At 43.1% G+C, this 23,864-nt stretch overlaps 1 protein-coding gene across 7 annotated transcripts in view; it reads right to left on the bottom strand.

The window, feature by feature from the left end:
* The window catches only part of cdk5rap2 (CDK5 regulatory subunit associated protein 2), a 71,169-nt gene that overhangs the window by 44,150 nt on the left and 3,155 nt on the right, over positions 1-23,864 (bottom strand). For 6 of the 7 annotated variants that reach the window (XM_071351806.1, XM_071351803.1, XM_071351805.1 and 3 more), the window contains exons 2-17: positions 20,140-20,204; positions 18,952-19,016; positions 17,695-17,805; positions 14,765-14,841; positions 14,117-14,240; positions 13,645-13,817; positions 13,039-13,246; positions 7,912-8,046; positions 7,334-7,453; positions 7,042-7,134; positions 6,478-6,696; positions 4,565-4,735; positions 2,909-3,019; positions 1,090-1,227; positions 609-788; positions 109-303 (exon numbers count right to left, since the gene is read on the bottom strand). In XM_071351806.1, coding sequence (XP_071207907.1) covers positions 109-303; positions 609-788; positions 1,090-1,227; positions 2,909-3,019; positions 4,565-4,735; positions 6,478-6,696; positions 7,042-7,134; positions 7,334-7,453; positions 7,912-8,046; positions 13,039-13,246; positions 13,645-13,817; positions 14,117-14,240; positions 14,765-14,841; positions 17,695-17,805; positions 18,952-19,016; positions 20,140-20,204 — 2,185 coding nt within the window. Of the gene's footprint in view, positions 1-108; positions 304-608; positions 789-1,089; positions 1,228-2,908; positions 3,020-4,564; positions 4,736-6,477; positions 6,697-7,041; positions 7,135-7,333; positions 7,454-7,911; positions 8,047-13,038; positions 13,247-13,644; positions 13,818-14,116; positions 14,241-14,764; positions 14,842-17,694; positions 17,806-18,951; positions 19,017-20,139; positions 20,205-22,113; positions 22,225-23,864 lie in introns of those variants that run through there. The other variant, XM_071351804.1, reaches the window with a different exon arrangement.

Consider the following 23,864-nt stretch of genomic DNA (forward strand, 5'->3'; position numbering starts at 1 on the left):
TACAAGGTTAAGACAAATAGAATGTGAGTGTGGATGTTATTAGACAGAAACTTTCTCATCACAATAAATCAACCAGTAAAAATGCCTCCAGTGTGTGTGTGCGTGTACCTTGAGAAGCTGGTCCTTGCTGCCGATTGTGGCCAGCAGGCCCTCCACGGCGCTCTCGTTGTCCGCCACCAGCCTCTCACGGGCCTTGACCGCGTCCACCAGCATGGCCTCTGCCACCTTTAACCTCTGACCCATCTGCTCCGCAAGGTCACGGGCCTGAGACTGGGACTGGCTCAGCAGGGCACTTGCCATCGCCTACACACACACACACACAGACAGACAGACGCAGAGAAAGACCGAACAAAAGAAAAAGAGATTTGTTATTTGTCAATCTTTACTTATCCAACTTTATCCTTCTGGGATTAACCTCTTTTCCAAGATATACTAGGTCAATATTATATCAAATCAATATATCATTGAACGACAGCGTGTTTGGTGAATGATGTCACTGTTTTGTGAGTATTGATGCCTGTGTTAAAACTCTTTATGTTCAGGTAATATTTTGTGAGTGTCAGCTAGGTAATACATGGGATTTACTTTCTCCTTATGCGTCTTCCTACCTCCATGTCCTTGGTCTTGCCCTCCAGGGACAGCTGCAGCTGACTGATGATGGAGTCCTTCTCCCTGCAGGCTCGGTTCAGGTTGTCCTCCACATCCTGCTTGGCACGCTGCAAGTTCTTCAGAGTGTTGGCAAGGTGCTGCAGCTCCACGTCCTTCTCCTTGATCAACGTGTCAAAACTCTGCAGGGAGCAATGGAGAGTGAGAGACCAGTGTTGTAGACTCTCCATTCAACATGATGTTTACCCTAGCAGTCCTTGCAACAACTCCCTATTGGAGGTAGTGTGCGACTTAAATATGATATGCAGGGTTGGTGTCAATTCCATTTCAATTCAGTCAATTTAGTAAGTATATTGAAAATCCAATTCTCCTCATTGAAAAGCAATGAGGGAAATTGGAGTTTACATTTTTGTTGACTAACTAAACTGACTGAATTGAAATGGAATTGACTCCAACGCTGGTGGGGTGATCATGGTCCCTTACGTTGATGGTGTCCTCATTGTGAGACAGCAGGTTGTTGAGTCTCTCCAGGTCCCTCTCCTTCTCCCTGAGTGACAGATGCAGCTGGTGGATCTCGTTGTCTTTCTCTTCTAGCGCTGAAAACTTCTCATCCAACGCTTGCTGTGGAGGAGCCATACAGAATATTGAAATTAAAAGACCAAAGGCATACAATGTTCATCAGATCAGAGCGAGAGAGAAAGATCGACATCCTGTTCGTGACAATCTTCATTTTTAATGACGTTCATTGACTTCTTATGGCTGCAGGGGCAGTATTGAGTAGCTTGGATGAAAAGGTGCCCAGAGTAAACTGCCTGCACCTCAGTCCCAGTTGCTAATATATGCATATTATTATTAGTATTGGATAGAAAACACTCTGAAGTTTATAAAACTGTTTGAATGATGTCTGTGAGTATAACAGAACTCATATGGCAGGCATAAACCTGAGAAGAAATCCAAACAGGAAGTGGGAAATCTGAGGTTGGTCGATTTTCAACTCATCGCATATCGAATACACCGTGGGATATGGATCAAGTTGCACTTCCTACGGCTTCCACTAGATGTCAACAGTCTGTAGAACCTTGTATGATGCCTCTACTGTGAAGTGGGGCCGAAGGAGACAGGAATGAGTCAGGTCTACCATGACCTGACCATGCGCGTTCACATGAGGGAGCTCTGTTCCATCGCACATCTGAAGTCAATGGAATTCTCCGGTTGGAACGTTATTGAAGATTTATGTTAAAAACATCCTAAAGATTGATTCAATACATCGTTTGACATGTTTCTACTGACTGTTACGGAAATTTTGGACATTTCGTCTGCTTTTAGTGAACGCGCTTCCTGACTTTGGATTTGTTTACCAAACACGCTAACAAAAGTAGCTATTTGGACATAAATGATGGACATTACCGAACAAAACGAAAATTTATTGTGGAAGTGGGAGTCCTGGGAGTGCATTCCGACGAAGATCAGCAACGGTAAGTGAAGATATATAATGCTATTTATGACTTTTGTTGACTGCACAATTTGGCAGGTAACTGTATGGCTTCCTTTTGTGGCTGAACGCTGTTCTCAGATTATTGAATATTGTGCTTTTGCCGTAAAGCTTATTTGAAATCTGACACAGCGGTTGCATTAAGAACAAGTGTATCTTTAATTCTATTTAAAACATGTATCTTTCATCAAAGTTTATGTTTATGTTATTTGACGTGGCTCTCTGCAATTTCGCCGGATATTTTGGAGGCATTTCTGAACATGGCGCCAATGTAAACTGAGGTTTTTGGATATAAATATGAACTTTATCGAACAAAACATATATGTATTGTGTAACATGAATTCCTATGAATGTCATCTGATGAAGATCAAAGGTTAGTGATTCATTTTATCTCTATTTCTGCTTTTTGTGACTCCTGTCTTTGGCTGGAAAAATGGCTGTGTTTTTCTGTGATTTTGCAGTGACCTAACAATCGTTTGTGGTGCTTTCGCTGTAAAGCCTTTTTGAAATCGGACACTGGTGGGATGAACAAGAAGGGTATCTTTAAAATGGTGTGAAATACTTGTATGCTTGAGGAATTTTAAATTATGAGATTTCTGTTGTTTGAATTTGGCGCCCTGCACTTTCACTGGCTGTTGTCATTTCAATCCCGTTAACGGGATTACAGCCCTAAAAAGTTAAATCATTCCATTTCCAAAGTACACTTTGGCAATATGTACATTTTTACATCCTGCCAATAAAGCAATTGAATTGAGAGAGAGCGAGCGAGAGTGAAATGTAAAATATTTCTAACATTGATAGAAAGCCCACCTCCAGAGCCTTTTCTTTTTCTTTCAGTCGTTCTCGCAGCTTTGACAACATGGTGTCGCTTTCCTCAGGACTTCTGCTCTGCTCCATGTCTCTCATCATGTTCATGTACTCCTGATAGAGGGAGAATAGAGAGAGGAGGCAGACAGAAAGGAGGGAAAAAAGCAACAGCAAGAAAAAGAACAAGATCGAATAGAGGGACAGAAAGAAAAAAAGTTTTTCCCGGTTCCCGTGCTACATTTTGGTCATTTAGCAGACACCTCTTATCCAGTGACTTATAGTAGAGCGCATACATTTTCATATATACACACTACCGCTCAGAAGTTTGGAGTCACTTAAAAATGTCCTTGTTTTTGAAAGAAAAGCAAAAAAATTACCATTAAAATATCATCAACTTGATCAAAAATACAGTGTAGAGATTGTTAATGTTGTAAATGATTATTGTAGCTGGAAACAGCTGATCTTTTTATGGAATATGTACATAGGCGTACCGAGGCCCATTATCAGCAACCATCACTCCTGTGTTCCAATGGCACATTGTGTTAGCTAATCCAAGTTTAGGAATTTAAAAGGCTAATTGATCATTAGAAAACCCTTTTGCAATTATGTTAGCACAGCTGAAAACTGCTGTGCTGATTAAAAAAAGCAAAAAAATTATAATAATAAAAATTTAAAAAAGGCCTTTTTTGACTAGTTGAGTATCTGGAGCATCAGCATTTCTGGGTTCGATTACAGGCTCAAGATGGCCAGAAACTCGTCAGTCTATTCTTGTTCTATTCTTGTTCTGAGAAATGAAGACTATTCCATGCGAGAAATTGCCAAGAAACTGAAGATCTTGTACAACGCTGTGTACTATTCCACAGAACAGTGCAAACTGGCAATAACCAGAATAGAAAGAGTGGGAGGCCCCGGTGCACAACTGAGCAAGAGGACAAGTACATTAGTGTCTAGTTTGAGAAACAGACGCCTCACAAGTCCTCAACTGGCAGCTTCATTAAATAGCACCCGCAAAACACCAGTCTCAACGTCAACAGTGAAGAGACGACTCCGGGATGCTGGCCTTCAAGGCAAAGTTGCAAAGAAAAAGCCATATCTGACTGGCCAATAAAAAAAGAATATTAAGATGGGCAAAAGAACAGACACTGGACAGAGGAACTCTGCCTAGAAGGCCACCATCCCAGAGTTGCCTCTTCACTGTTGACGTTGAGACGGGTGTTTTGTGAGTACTATTTAAGGAAGCTGCTAGTCGAGGACACGTTATTTTAATGAAAAGAAAAAAATGCTTTTCTTTCAAAAAACAAGGACATTTCTAAGTGACCCCAAACTTTTGAACGGTAGTGTGTAAAAAAAATATTTTAAAAAAGTATATATATATATATATACATATACATATACACATACACATATATATATATAATTTTTTTTCTTTCGTACTGGTCCCCCATGGGAATTGAACCCAACTGAGCCACACGGGACTACCATATTGTGGTGTACTATCACCACAATATGGTGCTACTACACCATATTTACCTAGTTCCATAGAAAAGGAATATATAGAACAGGCCTCACAAAATTGCTAGTGTTTGATACTCTAAGCCCCCTTCTATAGATTATATTTCTATGGTTTCACTTTTAGTTTCTCGAGCTCTGACTATCTACCTGTAGCTGCTGCTCCTTGTCGGCCAGGCAGGTGGTAAGGCGCTGGATGGTGACGTCGTGACTCTGCAGCCTCCTCTTTGTCTGCTCCAGCTGCTCCTGGTACTGCTGCTCCAGACTGCTTTCCCTCTCGCCCAGCTCCCCGTTAAGCTTCTTTAGCTGGTTCTGCATCTCCTGCGTGGCGTAGATAGTTTACCCAGTAAGCACAATACATTGAAAATACATATTTTCAACGTCTTCTCAACAAAAAAGGGTCAAGAGATCATTCCTGGTTGGGTCATGTGGTTTAGCAAAAGCACAGAAAATAAGTTGCTCTCAACTTTAGGAAAAATTGATGGCTTTGGGGAATATATTCTGCATTCTATTATGCGCGGGTAAAACCACGTAGTTACATGGTAGTAAAAGAAGCAGCCGTAGTAAACCTACAGAATGGGTTAAATAGGACAGCTTTTATACCTGCTCCCAGCTTGCCCATTGCCAATATCAAAGCTTTTCCACACAACAAAGTAGGACTGGGCAATATGGCCAAAATATCATATCACAGTATTTTCTCATTTTTGACACTTCTGAATAACAAAAGTTCTAAATATGCTTCATGGGTAGTGCATGACCCTAGGATGGCAACAAATTAATCCTAAGTGGTTTTATTAAATGGGCTTTCTCCATTCTGATTGCATTGCTTTATACTGTTCAACCAAACTTCAACTAAAAATAATAGGACAAAACTGACAGTGGTCTTATTTGTAGAACATTGCATAGGAATCAAAATCCTATTTTGTAGCCTCTAACTCTGGTACTCGACCAATGGTTGCCATTTGCAAAGTTATTTGTTGAATTCCAACACTCACTTCCAGCATTTTAATACATTTCTTAATTTCCTTCATTAATTTGTTATTATTTACACACTGCGTCACGTTTTTTACCCCCCTCTAGTCCTTGCAGTTCTTACTTTCGCCACAGACGATTTCCGGGAGTTTATTTGGCAAGGTTACCCTCCTAAAGTTGTTGACTTGTTGTGTTAGCAAGTTAACTATTCATTCTCAGCAGTTAGTAGTTTCTTACTGGCAATAAAAATGGATGATTGCCATAACTTTGAGTAATTACTGAATTATTTAATGTAACTAATCAAACATTAAAATACTGCTATAGAAGGTGAAGTAAAAATCCAAACCGGTCCGTGAATGGATAATGGTATATTGTTTTTATTTATTATTGCTACTGAAGGTAGTGTTAGTCGGCTGTATATGTGCCAAAACTCCTGTATTTTTCTTTGTGTAGCTCAGGGATCATCAAGTAGATTCAGCTGTGGGCCCATTTTTTCTTGAGCAGATGGTCGGGTGGCCAGAACATAATTACAAATCATTTGTTGACCGCAAGAAGCCCAAACAGATAATATTTTACTAAAACATAATCATTTCAAACCTTGCTCTCATTTGTATACGATCACATCTCTATTATGTCTGGAAATACTTGTGAACAGATTTCATAAATTAATATCACTTGGAGGTGTTTTTACACTCTTAAGTCCAACAATGATTTTTTATTATTATTATTATTTTTTTTTACTTGGGGGGCCAAATAAAAACTCCCGGGGGCCGCCAGTTGGGGACCCCTGTTATTGCTTGTTCTCCATTTTCTTTTTAAATAGTGAGCCAAAATGTTTTTTGGCACTTTCATTTCCTTAACTGATCAAAACTTGTTTTCTCATGCTCTCTTGTCTCTCTGCAGCAGACATATAGTGAACAATATGTTTGGAACATCAAATCACAATAAAATCTGTTTCGAATCGCAAAACGGATAGAATCTTGAGAAACACAATAGATATATTATCAGCAACTAAGTATCATGATAACACCATATCGTTAGGTCCCTGGCAATTCCCAGGAAAACAATAGATATTCCTCCTGTGGCCTTACATTGAGAGCTTTGTCCCCCTTCTTCTTCTGCTGCTGCAGCTCCTCTAGCTCCTGCTCCAGCTGCTCCTTGGCCTGCTGCAGATCAGCCAGCTCCTGCTCCCTCCTGCACAGGGAGCGCTGCAGCTTCTGCGCCTCCAGCCGCTTGGTGTGGTGCTCGCCCTGGAGCTGGGACAGCTCCGCCTGCTTCTCCATCAGCAGAGACTGGTGCTCTTCTGCACCCTGGGGGGAAAGCATGAATATGGATAGAGTTAGAGAAGCAGGAGACTTATTTTGGTATTTTGAGTATATGTGTGTGCAACGCAGAAGTCTGTATTGATGTGACCTCTGGCAAACACGCACAGATAGACATTACAGCCCTAAAGCAGAGTAAATACACACACTGCAGCTGCCTGCCAGATCTCACAATACCTTTAATGGTGTTTAGCGAATAACATCATACGACATAGCACTTCCATGCCCGACTGCGCAGTGAATGACGTGGCACACAGCCATTGGTTGATGCATGCAGCGCAACTGATGTATTGGGCCTGGAACGCGGCCAATGCTGTGTCTGATCTGACTTGCCTGGTATTTCTGGAGCTGGGCTTTGTGCGCTGCCTCCCTGGCTTTAGCTAATGCCTCGTCCCTGTCCTCAATCTCATGGCACAGCTCTTCAATCTGGAACACACAGACAGAGACAGACGTGTTGGTGTGACAATGTTACATAAGCCCGCAGTCTGCGCAGCACAGAAATGGCATAGCATATGAGGCGATATTTTTTAGTGGTCAACAATAGTTGGTTACAGCAGTATTTTATCAAATGAGGTTATCATCCTCAACATTTATTACAGTGTGAATATCATCTAATCAACCACACCTCTTTTTCCTTTTCTTTGAGCACCAGACTGAGTCCCTGGATGGTTTTGTCTCGTTTCAGAGCGTTCTTCTTCTCCGAGCTCAGCTCGTTCTCAGTCTCCTCCAGCTTACCAGACAGTACCTGTTAAAAAAAAAAAGTGGTCACTTGTGGTCCTCTATAGCTACGGTCGTGAGAGAATGGCACTTGCGTCGCCAAGATTGTGGGTTTGATTCCCAGGGCCACTCATATGTAAAATGTATGCACACATGACTGACAGTCACTTTAGATAAAAGCATCTGCTAAATTGCATATAATTAAGTAGCCAAAACAAGAGACAGTAAATTCATCTTCCTCCAACGTGTTCAATTAATCACAATGGTACATTTTGAATCCACCCTAAATATGTGCTCCTACCCCATAGCCATCTCTGTAGAACTGAAAGGATTGCCTAGGTGTATTCATTTCAAAATAGTGAAAATTCCATGATGAAAACATTTACCGGTATGTATGTATATTTTCACTATTATTCTACAATATAGAAAATATTTTAAAAAATTAAGAAAAACCCTGGAATGCATTTCTTTTCCCCCCCAAATCACCTTGTTGTTATTCTGGATGTCCTCCAGGGTCTTGGAGAGGTTCTGGTTCATTGCTCTGAACTGGTTCATCTCCTCACTCAGCTGCCTTTGGGCTGTCTCCAGCCTGCTCACCTCATTCAGCTGCTCAGTGAAACCCTGGGGAAGGGAAACAGAATTCTGGGAAATTAGTCAAAGAGAATGAGTTGGCTAAGAAATGAAAATAGGACATCAAAAGGGGAAGGAAAAACTTTCACAGGGGCAGAGAACACCTGTGAATCCCTTTTATTGATACATTTATTTATTCACATATACTTTATTTCCCATTATCAACAAAAATTGATCCTTTACTGCGACGATATCCAACCTCACAACTGGTAGATCTTTTTTAGTCAAATAATTATCCATTCAGTCTAAAGCTACATTTCCATGGCCTTCCAAGTTCTCTACAGAGGATCGGTCTGAGGTGAGATGACTTGACTACCTCAGCTCTGAGAGGAATGTAACCATCATTAAACTCCTCTGTGAGGTCCTGGAGGGACTTCCACTCAGCCTCCTTCCGTCTGCGTCGGGCCCCAGGGGTGATGCTGCATCCTGGGGGGAGTGGCTGTCCCACCCTGGGCTTCCTCCGCAGGACGGGGATGCGGCTCCCGGGGGTCCCTGGGATTGGTCGTCTGGGGATGGAGCGCAGCAGCTGCAGCAGGTCAGAGATGGGAGGCTGGGCTGGGGAGTGCCCTCTCTGGTTTCTGGTGGTAGTATGGCTCACTGAAGGAGAGCATTCCCTCACTGATATCTTTGACTCTCTGCACGGTCTCTGTGACAGGGGGCCCAGGGGTTCTGTCTGAGGGTGGTCAGGGTTGAGGGACTGAAGCGAGGCCGAGCGGAACCTGGAACTGGGGGAGGAGAGGGTGCCTTTGCGGTAGACCAGGTCCTGGTACATCATGCTCCGGGAGCGAAGCCCAGGGTTCTTCTCCGGGCAGGGATCCCCACCAGACTGCACCCTCCTGTGGGCTGAGCTTGACCGACCTGCGGCTCCCACTGGACCACCCAGGAGGTCCATACTCACAGAGCGCCTCACCCGCCCATCCCCTCCATCTTCCTTCCTCTGCCCTTCTGACGTAAACTGATCTCCCCCGCACTCATCGGGACTTCCACCTTCAGAGGACCTCCAGAGGGGGGTCATAATGGTGCTCACCTCCCCCACGTCGGGCCTCTCCGGCAGGGGGTTGTGGCGTCCATAGACGTGGGCCACACACTGCTTCAGATTCTCTCTTTCCTGCTGCAAACGCTGCACCTGGGCAGCATGCTCCTCCTGCAGCCTGCCGATCTGCACGTCGCACTGCACAATGCGCTCCAGCGTGAACACGCACTTGCCGCACAGGAACTCTGACGCTTGACCGTCAGGGTCGCGGTCGACCTGGCGCCCCAGCACGTGGGACAGGATGACCTGGAGCTGCCGTTTGCCCGACGGGTTGAAAATCCAGCGGCACTGGCTGCCAATGAGGCGTAATCTGCATACGCGGCATGGGTCCTTCATGGTGATGGTTTGGTCCAACAGAGAAACACACTCAGATAGGCTCTGTGTATAAACGCTCCAATCTCCCGCAATCGTCAGCTTGCCAGCCATGGCACAGAGAAAATGCTCTCTCCATTTCTGTGACAGGAACAGTGCAGTAAGCTCACAGTTCAGTCCAACACTCAAAAATGCTCCCAACAGACCCTAAACACAAAAAACTCTCCGCTTTCCCATGGTCGTCAGTCTGCCAGCCATGGCATACAGCAGACTCTCCCGCTCTGATTGAAGAGGAGAGACTGACAAAGCTCTTCCTGGTGAGAGCAGCGTAAGCGTTAAGCCCCATCTTCTAATCCCTCCTCCGCTGTCCCACACATTCAATCAGACCAAATCCCCTGGACTGGACCCGCGGTGATCTCCTGTGTTACGGCTGACTGCTGGCCTCGTAATCCAGCCCCATCTGAACCCAGGACTATCTACTCATCCTGGCTGCCCCAACAAGGACAGCAGGGCCTGGGCGGGCCCTAGGTCTGTGACATTGACAGGGGGTTGGTTAAGGTGTGTTGGTCTCCTTGGCAAGGCTAAGGTAAATCTGATTTATCTGATTTGAGATGAAGAGATGGCCTCACCTGGTCCTCAATGCCACCACCTGCCTCACCTCAGAAAACATGATAGAGCTACAGTGATGAACTGCCTGGCCCCTTAGACCTCTGTGTGTGTGTGTGGCTCTCTGATACACACTACTGACCTAACAACCCAGAGACTGGACTCTTTACCCAGCTTTACCCCTTTTACACCATGTAATCTGACAGACAGTCCAGACAGAATCCAATAGAAACCTATAGGGGTTGTGGTGTTTAATATAAAGTTAGTCCATAAATAACCCTAAGGGCAACTCTCTCCTGCCGGGATGCTAATCCTGTATTAACACAGAAACCTGGGCCAAGAGAGAGGAGGAAACATGGACACTGACAACTTCCGCTACTGTCTGACAGGACAAAATAATAATACTATATTTGTCCATCTTGTAGATGAAATCCATATTTTGATCTGCTATCAACAGTGCTTAATTTGAGCCGGATCCTGACGGAACAGGATCTGGCAACTCTCAATTTTGGATTGTTTCGTTCCGGAACCCATTTGCCAGGAGGCGGTACCTCTCGTGGCACGAAAAAGTATTCATCATATGCAATGTAAAAATTCTAATCACAGTTCATTCAATTTAGCCTACTCTGTAATTCTCCTGCCCCCTAAAAATAATGTAATGTGAAAATAATTGATATCCTAACAACTGATTAGTGTTGGGCTGACTCGGGTTTATGGTTTGCACAACATTGTAGTCTAGAATGATATTAACTTTCTAGGATCTCTCTCCGCTCTAATAGACATGAGCCCGCAACTGATCTCTCCAGCGTTGCAATTCATCTATTTCCTTATAGAATCATAGCTGCGGTAAGCGTGCTGGAGGTGCCGCAACTCTTCTGAGAAATTGAAATACATTTGTCAAAAGTTATAGAATTACTGCTTCCGTTCGGGAATAGAAATTGTATCATTCGGAATACTACATCAGGAGTAGGCCTTTAAATTTAGCCACAGAGGATCAATAGCTTTTTTTTCTTCATAGCCTAGCTGTGGATGGTGTGTAGTCCAATCACAAGGCATGCCTACGGCTGGGAACGCAAGGCAAATCTGTCAGCGAACGGCATGCAGCCAAAACATGCCTTTCGCAATATTTCATATGCAATCGTGGGAAAACACCGGTTGGAAAGCAAATGGAAAGAAGAAGACTAATCTGTTTGTAGGCTACTAAATATGTTAGCAACTTGCAAATAGGCCTATTGATCGAACAGCATTGTTTTACAAAGTAAAATAAAAATAAAAAGAGATGCGCTCGTGCCAGAAGCCTATCAGCCATCACCGGTGAGTGAGCTGTGCATCATTGGGTGAGTCAGTGAAACCGGAAAGCTTTTTCAGGACTAATTTCCTCCTCATAAATGTACAATATCTGTCTCTCCACACACCTAGGCTAATGGATTTTTTTATATTTTTTATTCAGATGCCACCCGGTTACTCATCCCTGCACCTTAGAGGCCCTATGTACATAGATGTGGAACACTGGTCACTTTAACAACGTTCACATACTGTTTTACCCAGCAGTAGTCAAGTCCAGACTATTCAACTATTGCTGTACATACACTATCCACGTATTCTTCAGATATAGTATATATTCTATCCCCATACTGACAATACGTCACACTTAATCTCCCGATTCCGACATTGCGCATCCTAATATATTTCTTAATTCCATTATTTTACTTTGGATTTTTGCGTATTATGTATTGTTAGATATTACTGCACTGTTGGAGCTAGGAACACAAGCATCTAATTACACTCGCAATAACATCTGCTAAACATGCGTATGCAACAAATAACATTTGATTTAGGTAATTTAGCAGACGCTCTTATCCAGCGCGGCTGACAGTCAGTGCATTCAACTTATTGTAGCTAGTTAAGACAACCATACATTAAATCATTTTACATCATTTAGGTTAATAAAGTAGACAGATTCTAGCAGTAGATTATAGTGTTAGCTTGTAGATGGTTGAGAAGAATAGAACAGACATCTGACAACTCTACTTCTCTCCCTGCGGAACCAATGACGTCAGCTTCCTCTGATGACGGCAACTTCTATAAACTACAAAGCTCTTGCCTGCCACAACAAAGCAGAACACACACAGAGAAACCAACAGCACTGTAACCAACAAAGAACATAAGAGGAGGTATACGGACGTAAAAAGGGCAACACAATAGACAATCATTTCAGAATGCATTTCCTCTCATGGAGCAGATTCAGAGTCAAACCGCCTGACAGATTGTGTCTGTTCCATGTCGCACACAGAGATATATGGTCAGAGGACATGCGTGTGTGTGTGTGTACACTTGAATTACATGAATGCAGGCGACAGCTAAGAGAGGGTAGCTAATGCCTGGTGGGCACACCGTGACCTGTCACTAAATAAAAGAGCCGCCACAGAATTAGACAAAAGGAGTGTCATACAACCCAACAAAACAGACAATCACAAGCAAGTACACTCTAGTTGGACACTCAGAGAAGTTTAATACGCATTAGTGTATGCACTGTCAGACACTATGGGAAGATCTCCCCAAGTCCCCACGTCCTGTCTCCTCCTCCTCAAAACCCATTGGAGGAAAAGGTCAGAGGGGAGGGACCACTGGCTTTCTCATCCAACGGGTTTTGAGCTGGAGATGAGGAAGAAGATGCGAGGAGTATGCATTATTGAGATCTTCCTCATGGCCCCATCCAGAAACAACCTCAACCGGCTCCTACCCCCTTAGGCACTCATTCTGAGAGTCTGGCTCCTTCTCAATACATATTTTCTTGATTCCTGGCACTCTCTCTCCTCAATTTGTTCTCAAAATGCACTGGAGCAGGAGGGAATGGACCTTTTCCTCCAATACGGTCGAGAAGGAGCCTAGGAAATACTGGATGGGAAGGAATCATAGATTCCGGGGCGGTCTGTCATCACATGATGTAAGAGGGTAAAGTTGGTAGATTGAGATATTGAGCTGATATGCGTTAGGCAATATGGCAACAGAAATCAATTTTAAAAAAACACCTGATGGTCCTTCTCCGTCCTGCCCTTCTCGCGGCCCAGCTCAGCCCTCAGAGTCTGCAGTTCCTTGTCTTTCTGGCCAATGAGAGCAGAGAGTTGTAGGGTGTGCTCTGTGGTTGGTGCGTCCGTCCCCTGGTCTCTGCCAGTACTTTGTAGCTGTTGGATCACAGCTTCCTGGTTCATCACAGATATCCTCAGTTGATCTATGACACTGGAGGGACAAAAAGTAGGCTACGTTATGTTTACATTATCAAAACATTTATCCCCATTATAAACAAATGGCATATTGTCCTTACATTTAGGTGCCATTGGATAACAAAAGTATTAGGTTTCATACTCAAGGCAGGTGAAATGGAAGAGACAGAGTACATCAGAGCTACATAATCATCTAATTTCTCCATGATCAACATGTTGGTTTCAGTGTAGAATATCACAGCAGATATTAAATTAAAAGTACATGGGCTGCAATTGAAATGGAACCCTATTCCCTATATAGTGAACTACTTTTGAACGGCCAAAAGTACTTACCCATATAGGGAATAGGGAGTCATTTCGTACACAGCCTAGGTTTTACACTTTGTTGAAAAGCCCCTTTGTATCTGTCCTTACCCGTTTTTCTCCTGTAGAGCCTGCTGCAGGTCGTAGCTGGGAACATGGATGGGGGTGAAGGTTCCCGACCGGCCTAGGGCCAAGAGCTGCTTCTCCATACCAATGCTTCTCACCTTCTCCTGCTCAGCAATGGCGGCCATCTTGTCGACTTCCTTCTCGGCCGCTCTCAGACCCTGACATGGAAGAGAAAATTGATGGGAATGTTCCAAGACTAGTCACTGACCTTTTCCAACAATGTGCCTTTTCATTATCACCTAACTTTGACTAAAGTCTCTTAGACACATGGTAAGACCAGTGGAGGCTGCTGAGGGGAGGACGGCTCATAATAATGGCTGGAACGGAGCAAACGGAGCCATTTGATACCATTCCACTGATTCCGCTTCAGCCATTACCACAAGCCCGTCCTCCCCAATTAAGGTGCTCTGTAGTCAGTGTTCATATTAGTGCAGTAATGCCGTAGCCCAGTGCTCACCTGCTCCAGCTCAGCGATGCGCTTGTTGAGAGTGTCTCGGAGTGCATCCATCTCTCTGTGGGCTCGCTCTCTCACACGCAGGGAGTCACCAGACTCTCTACCTGCCAGGCTCTCCAACGCTTTCCTGATAATAAATAAACTTTGATCACTCCTGTCTTGTTATTTGGATTTTCAATATTTGACAGAATAAACTAAAGTTATTTGACAAGTAAAGGTAAAAAATACACAACTGGCTCTCTAACACACACACTTGGATCAATGACAGTCAATGTTTACCAACTAATGAACTAGTGATTAATCAAAGAGTGAAAAGTGAGTCAGGACTATTGATGACCGATAGCGTCAGCCGCAGTCTGTACTCACAGACCGATAGCGTCAGCCGCAGTCTGTACTCACAGACCGATAGCGTCAGCCGCAGTCTGTACTCACAGACCGATAGCGTCAGCCGCAGTCTGTACTCACAGACCGATAGCGTCAGCCGCAGTCTGTACTCACAGACCGATAGCGTCAGCCGCAGTCGGTACTCACAGACCGATAGCGTCAGCCGCAGTCGGTACTCACAGACCAATAGCGTCAGCCGTAGTCGGTACTCACAGACCGATAGCATCAGTAGTCGGTACTCAAACAGTATCAGTAGGCTGTACTCACGATGCAGACACCAGTAGCTCATGCTTCTCTGCCAGATCTCTCTTCATAGACTCCACCTCCACCTTCAGCTCAATGTTCTGAGGAGGAGAATCATTCAGTCAAATTCCATTCACTTTAACACAGATGTTTTACATGGAAAAACCTGGCACACCGTAGCTTAGATCCAATAGTTCATTCCTGCATTGTATTTTGTTTGGAGTGGTTCCTAAAGCACTCCAAGTATGGTCTGAGAAGATGTTGAGTATGGTCCTCAACTGCATACTTCAATAATGTAATTCGCTTTGGCACTGAAAGCTATGTGTTCATATCATAACAATGAGTAGGTGTGTACTCAATTGCAGGCAGATCATAAAATAGAATACAGAAATAAATTAAGACAATATTTTTCTATGAAGAAGACAGAGACTTGTCTCGGAGATCAGTGGAATAAATGTGAGATATGTTGTGTATTTAGTAAAGTAGTGAAACTGGTCTGAGTTCAGTGGGCTAAATGTAAGACACCAGTTTCTCCAAAGGATTTTTAAACAAGGTGGTGCTGCTGCTGCGTACGGCAGTGGGAGACCCACAAGGTGGAGCAGCGCCACTTACATTCTTTGGAGAGAACACTCATGGTAGATGAGTATTTAGTAAAGTAGTGAGACTAGTCTGAGATCAGTGGGCTAAACTCTGGTGGGGGTTAGCTGTGTTTTTGGGTGGAAATAGGGCTGGAAGATATGGACAAAATATCATATCAATATTTTTCACATTTTTCACAGTATTTGACAACATTTTGTGTTTTGGAATAATAAAAAAGTTCTAAATATGCTTTCCAAGTAGTTCATGACCCCAGGGTGGCAACACACACACATTATAGGCTTTCTCCATTTATACTGTTCAATCCAACTCCAAACAAAAATAATGGCCAGCATTTTCCTGCACTTCCATTATCATTTCGACACTGTGCCACGCAGTATGATGAGGCAAAAAAATATAGGCCTAGTTCATTGAACTGTTGGGAGTCATGATATATAATGACTATTCTAATTCTATAGTTGGAATATCGTGGGCAGCACAGGAGGTTGGGGGCACTTTAATTGGGGAGGACGGTCTTGTGGTAAGTGGAATGAGCGGAGTAAGTGGAATGGTATCAAATACGTCAAAACACATGGTTTCCTTGTGTTTGATGTCATTCCATTTGCTCCGTTCCAGCCATTATTCATGACTCTATTCATATCCCCGGAGAAAAAGCAGCCATCCTTCCCTCAGCAGCCTTGAATAGGTGGGCAGCACCTTGAATACATTGTTGTTTGACATAACAACAAATGAATATATCACGGAGGAATTATTGACAGGGTAGAGACCACTGTTGATCAGAGAGAGTGAATCTAGCCGCACATTTGAATTCACGGGCAATAAAGATAAAACACCATGTTAAAAACGTAGGTGTTATTTTAGATCCTGAACTAAATTTTGAATTACACATTAGGAATGTGACCAAAATAGCTTTTTACCACCTGAAACACTGCCATGCTTTTATTACAAGCAGGCTTGACTATTGTAATGCTCTCCTGTCTGGTCTACCCAAGAAAGCCATTGGTCAACTGCAAAACATGCAGAATGCTTAAGCACAGGTACTGACCAGGACCAGACGAAGAGCATACATTATGCACCGGTTTTAAATTCTCCGCACGGGCTGCCTATGAGTTTAAGAATTCATTTGGAGATTATTCTATTTTTCTTTAAATCAATCCATGATTGTGCACACCAATACATGTCAGACATGCTTTTAAGTGATGTACCCAGTAGGTCCCTCAAGTCCCCTGGCACAAAGCCTTGGAGCAAGAGGCATGGCGAGGCAGCCTTTATGCCCCCAGCCTCTGGAATAGCCTGTCAGAGAACCTGAGAGGGGCAGAAACCGTGGATATATTAAAGAGAGATCTTAAAACATATTTTTTATCTTTACTTTTCCTTGGGGTGCTTTTTAGTTGTTTAGTTTGTGTTGTTCTTTAGTTGTTTTATCTTATGTTTGTTGTGTAGTAAATATTTCAGCTTTTATTTTTATTGTTTACTAGTTTTTCCTGTAAAGCACATTCCATGTTTGAAATGTGCTGTATAAATAAAGCTCGGTTTGATTTGAGTCCGTGTTTCCATGGGGCCCTAATTAGATGTTACATTACATGTTGTTTTCTTACTTTCATGTAGCTAGCTAGACAAAATATTCATGCTTCACCTATTCCTCTCTGATAAGATACCGTTGCACAAACATGCTTATCTAGGCCTACACCAGCATTAGTACCAGGCAGTATTAGCTAGCTAGGTTTGCTGACTCGTATTACATTTGTCAAGCTAAATAGCCAGCTAACTAGTGATTAGCATTAGCGGCTAACACAAATTATTTTAGCAACAACTTGCTAAGACAAACTAGCAGACAGTAAAATACACTAATAGTGTAATTCTAGAATGCTTGTGGAAAGCAGCATGTCACCAACATCTTGTTGCATCCATCTGACCATGCAGAGAGAACAGGAAGAAAGTGCTTGTAACTCCGTGGTCAAGCAACTAATCTCTCCTTGAGTGACAGGGGGCATGGCTTGCTGTGTTTAGTGGCATGCGGGAGGAGAGGGAGATGACTAAAGTATCAAACTAAAAAATAAATAAAAAATACGCAGATTTGTTGAGTTGCGGATCACATTTAACAAACCAAACATTGAAATACCATTATAGAGGGTAAAGTAAAAACTCAAACCGGTCCCTACATCAATACCGGTATATAATAAAATACAGTATACCGCCCAGCCCTAGGTGCAACAATGGCCTGCTGTATTCATGGCTGCTGGGGCCATGTGGTCATTGTTCCTAATTATGAATGACTGAGTCACATATTACATTATCATGGCACTGACGGGTGTGAATGACGTAACACATGACCACACCCCCCTCTACACACACACCGTTTTGTAGATGTCCTCTGTGGAGTCGTCGCATTTCTGCTGCATGCGCTCCTCCATGAAGTAAATACGCAGCTTCAGGTTGAAGTTCTCCTTCTTCAGAGTCATGATTTGCTGAGAATAGAAGGAGATGAAAAGAAACACAGACTTATGTAACCTCGGACTTCATTTGATTTGAAAAGGAGACACTGTTGGACAATGAAAACTAAAAGTTATGACCATTAAAGCCATCCGATGTATAACTGCCTATACAGTCTATAACAAGGCTACTGCAAATACAGTAAATTAGGTCAAAATAACATAGCAGCTGAGCAATTTATCCCCAGAGAAAAAGCAGTCATTTCACATGGTCCAATGGAGAAGCACACACACAGAGAGAGACAGAGAAAGAGAGAAAGAGGACGGGGGGTGGGGGTAGTGTAATAAGCCATGTTTGAGAGAGTTTTTGTGGTCTGGGAAAGGGGAGAGAGGTATTCTGCTTCGGCAGACTGTGCATCACTGTGCTACAGGGCCTTTAACTGCACACATCTGGAGTGGGAGATGGAGTCCAGATGACCACTCTACCAACATCTAATCATCAAGCATAGGGAGAAGAGAGAAATCTGAGTAAACCACTGAATTTCAGCAGGCTTCCCCTACTGTAGGCTCTCCCCCCATGCTTGGAACAAGGCTAAGTGTTGTCCTGTTCTCCTTGGTTTGGCTAGACACTGGATCAGGCTTATTAAGAACCATAATATCCGACATGTCTGTCGCTGATACTGGGATAAGGCTTGGCTCCATAGTGCTTAGCCTACATGCATGCTGCAGTGGTCTGTATTCCCATTCAATGGTTTACCATGAAATTATTACCATTTTAAATGGAACATATTAGGATAAATAACTAGTTTGAGACAGACAATGCTGGTTAGAGTCTCAGAGCATCCTTTTTATTTAACCTTTATTTAACTTGGCAAGTCAGTTAAGAACAAATTCTTATTTACAATGACGGCCTACACCGGCCAAACCTTAACGATGCTGGGCCAATTGTGCGCCACCCTTTGGGACTCCCAATTACGGCCAGTTGTGATACAGCCTGGAATCGAACCAGGGTCTGTAGTGACGCCGCTAGCACTGAGATGCAGTGCCTTAGACCGCTGCGCCATTTGGGATCCTGACACATGAACAGCCCTCTTGAAATGGTATCTACAATGGTTGGAGACCTTGTCAGGTAAGGCAGAAAACATCTCCATAATAGGGATTGAAGTGATGAAAATCCCTCACATTCTCGTAGTCTTTTAGGGTGAGAGCGGCCTTAACGGGGGACATCTTATCTGGAAACGTAGGGGCTGTAGAAGAACAAGAGGGAGAATTGACATTAGTTCAGTTCACATACGGTAATGACCACAGAAATAAGAATGAATAGAAAGGCTGTCTACATTCAAGTCAATGATGGCATAATGGGAGGACTGGCAGCCATTTTGAGTGTACTCATGCCATGAAGTAAGAGGAGGAAGTGCACCCTGTGGTGTAATTTGTTGAGTCAGCTTAACTTACATGACAAAAAATACATTCCACTGCATGAGCGATATAAGTTAGCATCATTTGAATTAATATTCTACATTAACAATCAGTTGACAGAACATTCCAAAATACTCTGGAAATTATTGCGCCACAATACCAGGCAGCCATTGCAAGTGTACCCATGAATTTGCCAGTCAATTGCCAGGGTTAGAGCTTCCAAGCCCGTTCTATTCATTCTTATTTATATGATAATGACATAGTTCATCTTAAAACCTTTGGTACAGTACCAAGCTTTTATTATGAAAAACACCAGGGTAAATCATAGTGATGATAAACACAAACAGATCAGAGGTGAAATAGACAGTGTTATCTTGGAAAGCTGCCCCGTTTAGCACTCCTGGGGTCAGTGAGCCAAGCCAACCACAGACTGACCGACTCCACCACTGCTCATATAACACTAAATAAATTAACATCACATTTTTATACTACACTAATAACCTGTTCACAGCCCCACTGTGTTAAGCGTCCCCGTCCCCCCCAGTCCCAGAGGAGAGTCCAGTCTGCAGCTTGGAGTCACGGTGGCGTGTCAGCTACAGGCTGCAAAGAGACGCTATAATTGTCTCAGGTGTCTGGTTACCAAGGGGTTTAGCACAGCTGAGCCTGACGGAAAGCCCTGCTAAAAAGGTGTCTGGATCAGGTGGCAAAAAATAAATAAAAAAGAAAATGCAGATTCTTACCTGGAGTCAGTAAATCAATTGATTGTACAAAGCAGTTGCTCTGCACATACTCTGCGATTGTATGTTCAACAGAAAATAACTCCATACAAAATCAAGCGGATGGTGAAACCATTTAGGGGTAGTATTCTCTCACTCTCAAAGTCACAACACTCAAGGGTAGGTAACCTAGGTAGTGGTAGCATAGAGGAGCACACGGAAGCAGGTACCGTACCTGTCATGTTGTCCATTGAGAAATCCCCGACGTCTATGGAGTCTGGGAGTTTGGACATGCTACAGCTGGAGACAAAATAAATTCATTAGGGAAAGAAACAAACAGCCAATCTGAGTCTGGATCCAACATGTGAAGACTCAACATTGTAGGTAATAGGCTGTAACACACAGCCAAAGTATCAGTCAATACCACAATCAAAAATACAGAAAACCTCCTCTCTAGCACAGCCAATGCAAAATTGTGCAATCAAATGCCCTGCAAAAAGATCAAAAATACAAATACAAAAAATGTCCTGATGTAGTTCAGGCATTAGTCATGCTTGGCTCGCCTGTTCCCTAGCCCCTAAGGAAGCTCCAGAAATAGCAGGAGAATTAGTCTCTGGATCTTTTGATTCATTATGACAGTGCAATGCTTTTCTCTCCCAGGTCATTGTTTAGGTTATTCCTCAGTGTGCCATGCAGAGTAGACTGGACTGGAGAAGACCATGTGCCAATGGCAGGCTGGCTCTCAGGTCCAGAGCAGAGGGGACAGACTTAGAGGGCTTTCATTGCTAAACAAGCAGCTACTGTGGACCTGCTCAGCCAAACATCACTCAGACAAAAAGGGAACACAGTGGAGTCACACAGTCAGGCACACAACACAATGCACACATCTGGACAAGGCTGATGACATTGGGGAAATAATAAGATTGCGATGAAAACAGTGCTGTCAAAGCCAGTGATGGGGAAGCTCTGCTACCACTAAGCTAAGCTCACAACTAACCAATATTAGATAGCTGCCCCTACAATCGGCTCCAACATCTCAGGCCTTCCTAACCTAAGTGAACATTACCCAACAATTTGGAGAGAAACCATGTCTAACACACTGTTAAAGAGTGTCCACACTCTCTCAGCCATTTAAGCTGCCCTGGCTTTTGGCTCTAACAATATGACCAGCTCTGTAGGACTTCCTTCCCTCTCTTCCCCTGGCAGTGCCGCTGATCCCAGAGCCCAGCAAACACTCATGTCCACAGCAGTGGTATTGTCTACACACCCTGGGTGCCTAGTGCCCAGGAGCAAGATTGTATAATACTTGTCAATAGGTTTGAACTAAGACAGACAAATTACAAGTGTTAACCACAGGGAACTCACAAACTCAGTCACAGCAGCAATGACGCAAACAACTCAGGGACAACACCACAGCAGAACAGACCCAGATATTAACAGAACGGTTCAGTGTTTTGACAACTGATCTGACAACACTGTGGCAGACCCAGCCTTCGTGTGTCTCTGAGCACTATTTAACCACAAAGTCAGTGCTTACCAAAAATAGGAGGACTAATGGGCTGGCATAGGATACAGCTATGATGTCGTCTTGTTCACTGTGTGATAGGTGTGTGTGTGACAGGTACACAGTTATAGCTCAGTGTCTATGAAAATAAAGCATTGTAGAGTAACAGTACCAAAGACTTGACACATGCCAACTCTGTTACTCAGCATACTATGAGCCGGAATGAGGCAGCCAGTAAACATCGACTTCCTCTTTGTACATTTTAATTTTCCTGTTTAGCATTCCAATGCCAGTTACAAAGCCTAATATTACAAAGCCTAATATTACATAACGAGTAGGAATATTTGTAGAGATCTTTGCTCTGGAGTAACCAAACTGCACTGTTTAATGGCTGATTTAAGCGAGTCAGGTTGCAGAATGAAGTCATTTACACCACTCCTGTTGCTTATGTCTTGAATTACTGTGGAGACTTACCACCTGGATGATCCCATTCAACACACGCACCCACCTTATTTATTGGTGGGATACATAGTTAAACAATTCTCTGGAACACATTGACGCTCACGCAGCTATTATTTTAACCTTGGCCAGGAGTCTAAGGATAGCAATATGTCCAACAAATTACAACTAAAACAAAACAAATAGGTTTATCTACAACTAGACTCTCTCTAGCTTTCAATGGGGTAAAATGAGAGGCTCACCTACCAATATTAGACGGTGACTCACTTCATGGCAAGCATACAGGAAGAAAAAAATATCCGTATTGGCTAGCCTAAACATTACATAGTTGCAAGGAAGAAGCAATTTCACAACCACATGCGTGGTTTCCGCTTTTCACGTGGACTCCCCGAAAATTATTAGAGGGGAGGACTTTGCTGATTTGTTGTGACAGGGAACGACTCAGCCACATGTGAAGTCATCATCCGTGGTGTTTAAAAATAGGCTAGTATCACAAGCGCAGACAGCAATAAACCACATGACCTTGCCAGTAAATCCAAGATCAACAGTATTCAATAATAGAGCTAGCTAGTGTAGCTAAATATGAAAGAACAAATGGGGCTAGTTTGCCTGACAGACTAATACCTCTGGTTACAGTCAGAGGTTAACGTCATACATTTGTTTGGAAATGTTCTCTACCCAAGCCAGAATGTTGAATATAATATAATTTCAATTTACTCTACCAGTTACATGTGGTCTGCGGTTGTGAGGCCGGTTAGACATAATGCCACATCCTATAAAAGGACAGAGGCAGTTTATGGTAGAAAAATTTACATTCAATTATCTGGCAACAGCTCTGGTGTAGAATTCTGCAGTCAGCATGCCAATTGCACGCTCCCTCAAAACTTGAGACTAGAGGTCGACCGATTAATCGGATTGGCCGATTAATTAGGGCCGATTTCAAGTTTTCATAACAATCGGTATTCGGCATTTTTGGACACCGATTGCGGCCGATTACATTGCACTCCACGAGGAGCCTGCATAGCAGGCTGAATACCTGTTACCAAGTGCAGCAAGAAGCCAAGGTAAGTTGCTAGCTAGCATTAAACTTATCTTATAAAAAACAATCAATCTTAACAAAATCACTAGTTAACTATACATGGTTGATAATATTACTCGTTCATCTAGCTTGTCCTGCGTTGCATATAATCGCCTTTTAATATCTCATCGAATCACAGCCTACTTTGACAAACGGGTGATGATTTAACAATCGCATTCGCGAAAAAAGCACTGTCGTTGCACCAATGTGTACCTAACCATAAACATCAATGCCTTTCTTTAAAATCAATACACAAGTATATATTTTTAAACCGGCATATTTAGCTAATATTGCCTGCTAACATGAATTTCTTTTAACTAGGGAAATTATGTCACTTCTCTTGCGTTCCGTGCAAGCAGTCAGGGTATATGCAGCAGTTTGGGCCGCCTGGCTCGTTGAACTGTGTGAAGTCCATTTATTCCTAACAAAGACCGTAATTAATTTGCCAGAATTGTACATAATTATGACATAACATTGAAGGGTGTGCAATGTAACAGAAATATTTAGACTTAGGGATGCAACCCGTTAGATAAAATACAGAACGGTTCCGTATTTCACTGAAAGAATAAACGTTTTGTTTTCTAAATGATAGTTTCCGGATTCGACCATATTAATGACCTACGGCTTGTATTTCTGTGTGTTATTATGTTATAATTAAGTCTATGATTTGATATTCGATAGAGCAGTCTGAGCGGTGGTAGGCAGCAGCAGGCTGGTAAGCATTCATTCAAACAGCACTTTTGTGCGTTTGCCAGCAGCTCTTCGCTGTGCTTCAAGCATTGCACTGTTTATGACTTCAAGCCTATCAACTCCCGAGATTAGGCTGGTGTAACCGATGTGAAATGGCTAGCTAGTTAGCGAGGAGAGGGACGGAAGCCCTACTGTTACACTGGCAATACTAAAGTGCCTATAAGAACAT

The sequence above is a fragment of the Salvelinus alpinus genome, chromosome 18 (assembly GCF_045679555.1).
Source record: "Salvelinus alpinus chromosome 18, SLU_Salpinus.1, whole genome shotgun sequence".
Classification (NCBI taxonomy): domain Eukaryota; kingdom Metazoa; phylum Chordata; class Actinopteri; order Salmoniformes; family Salmonidae; genus Salvelinus; species Salvelinus alpinus.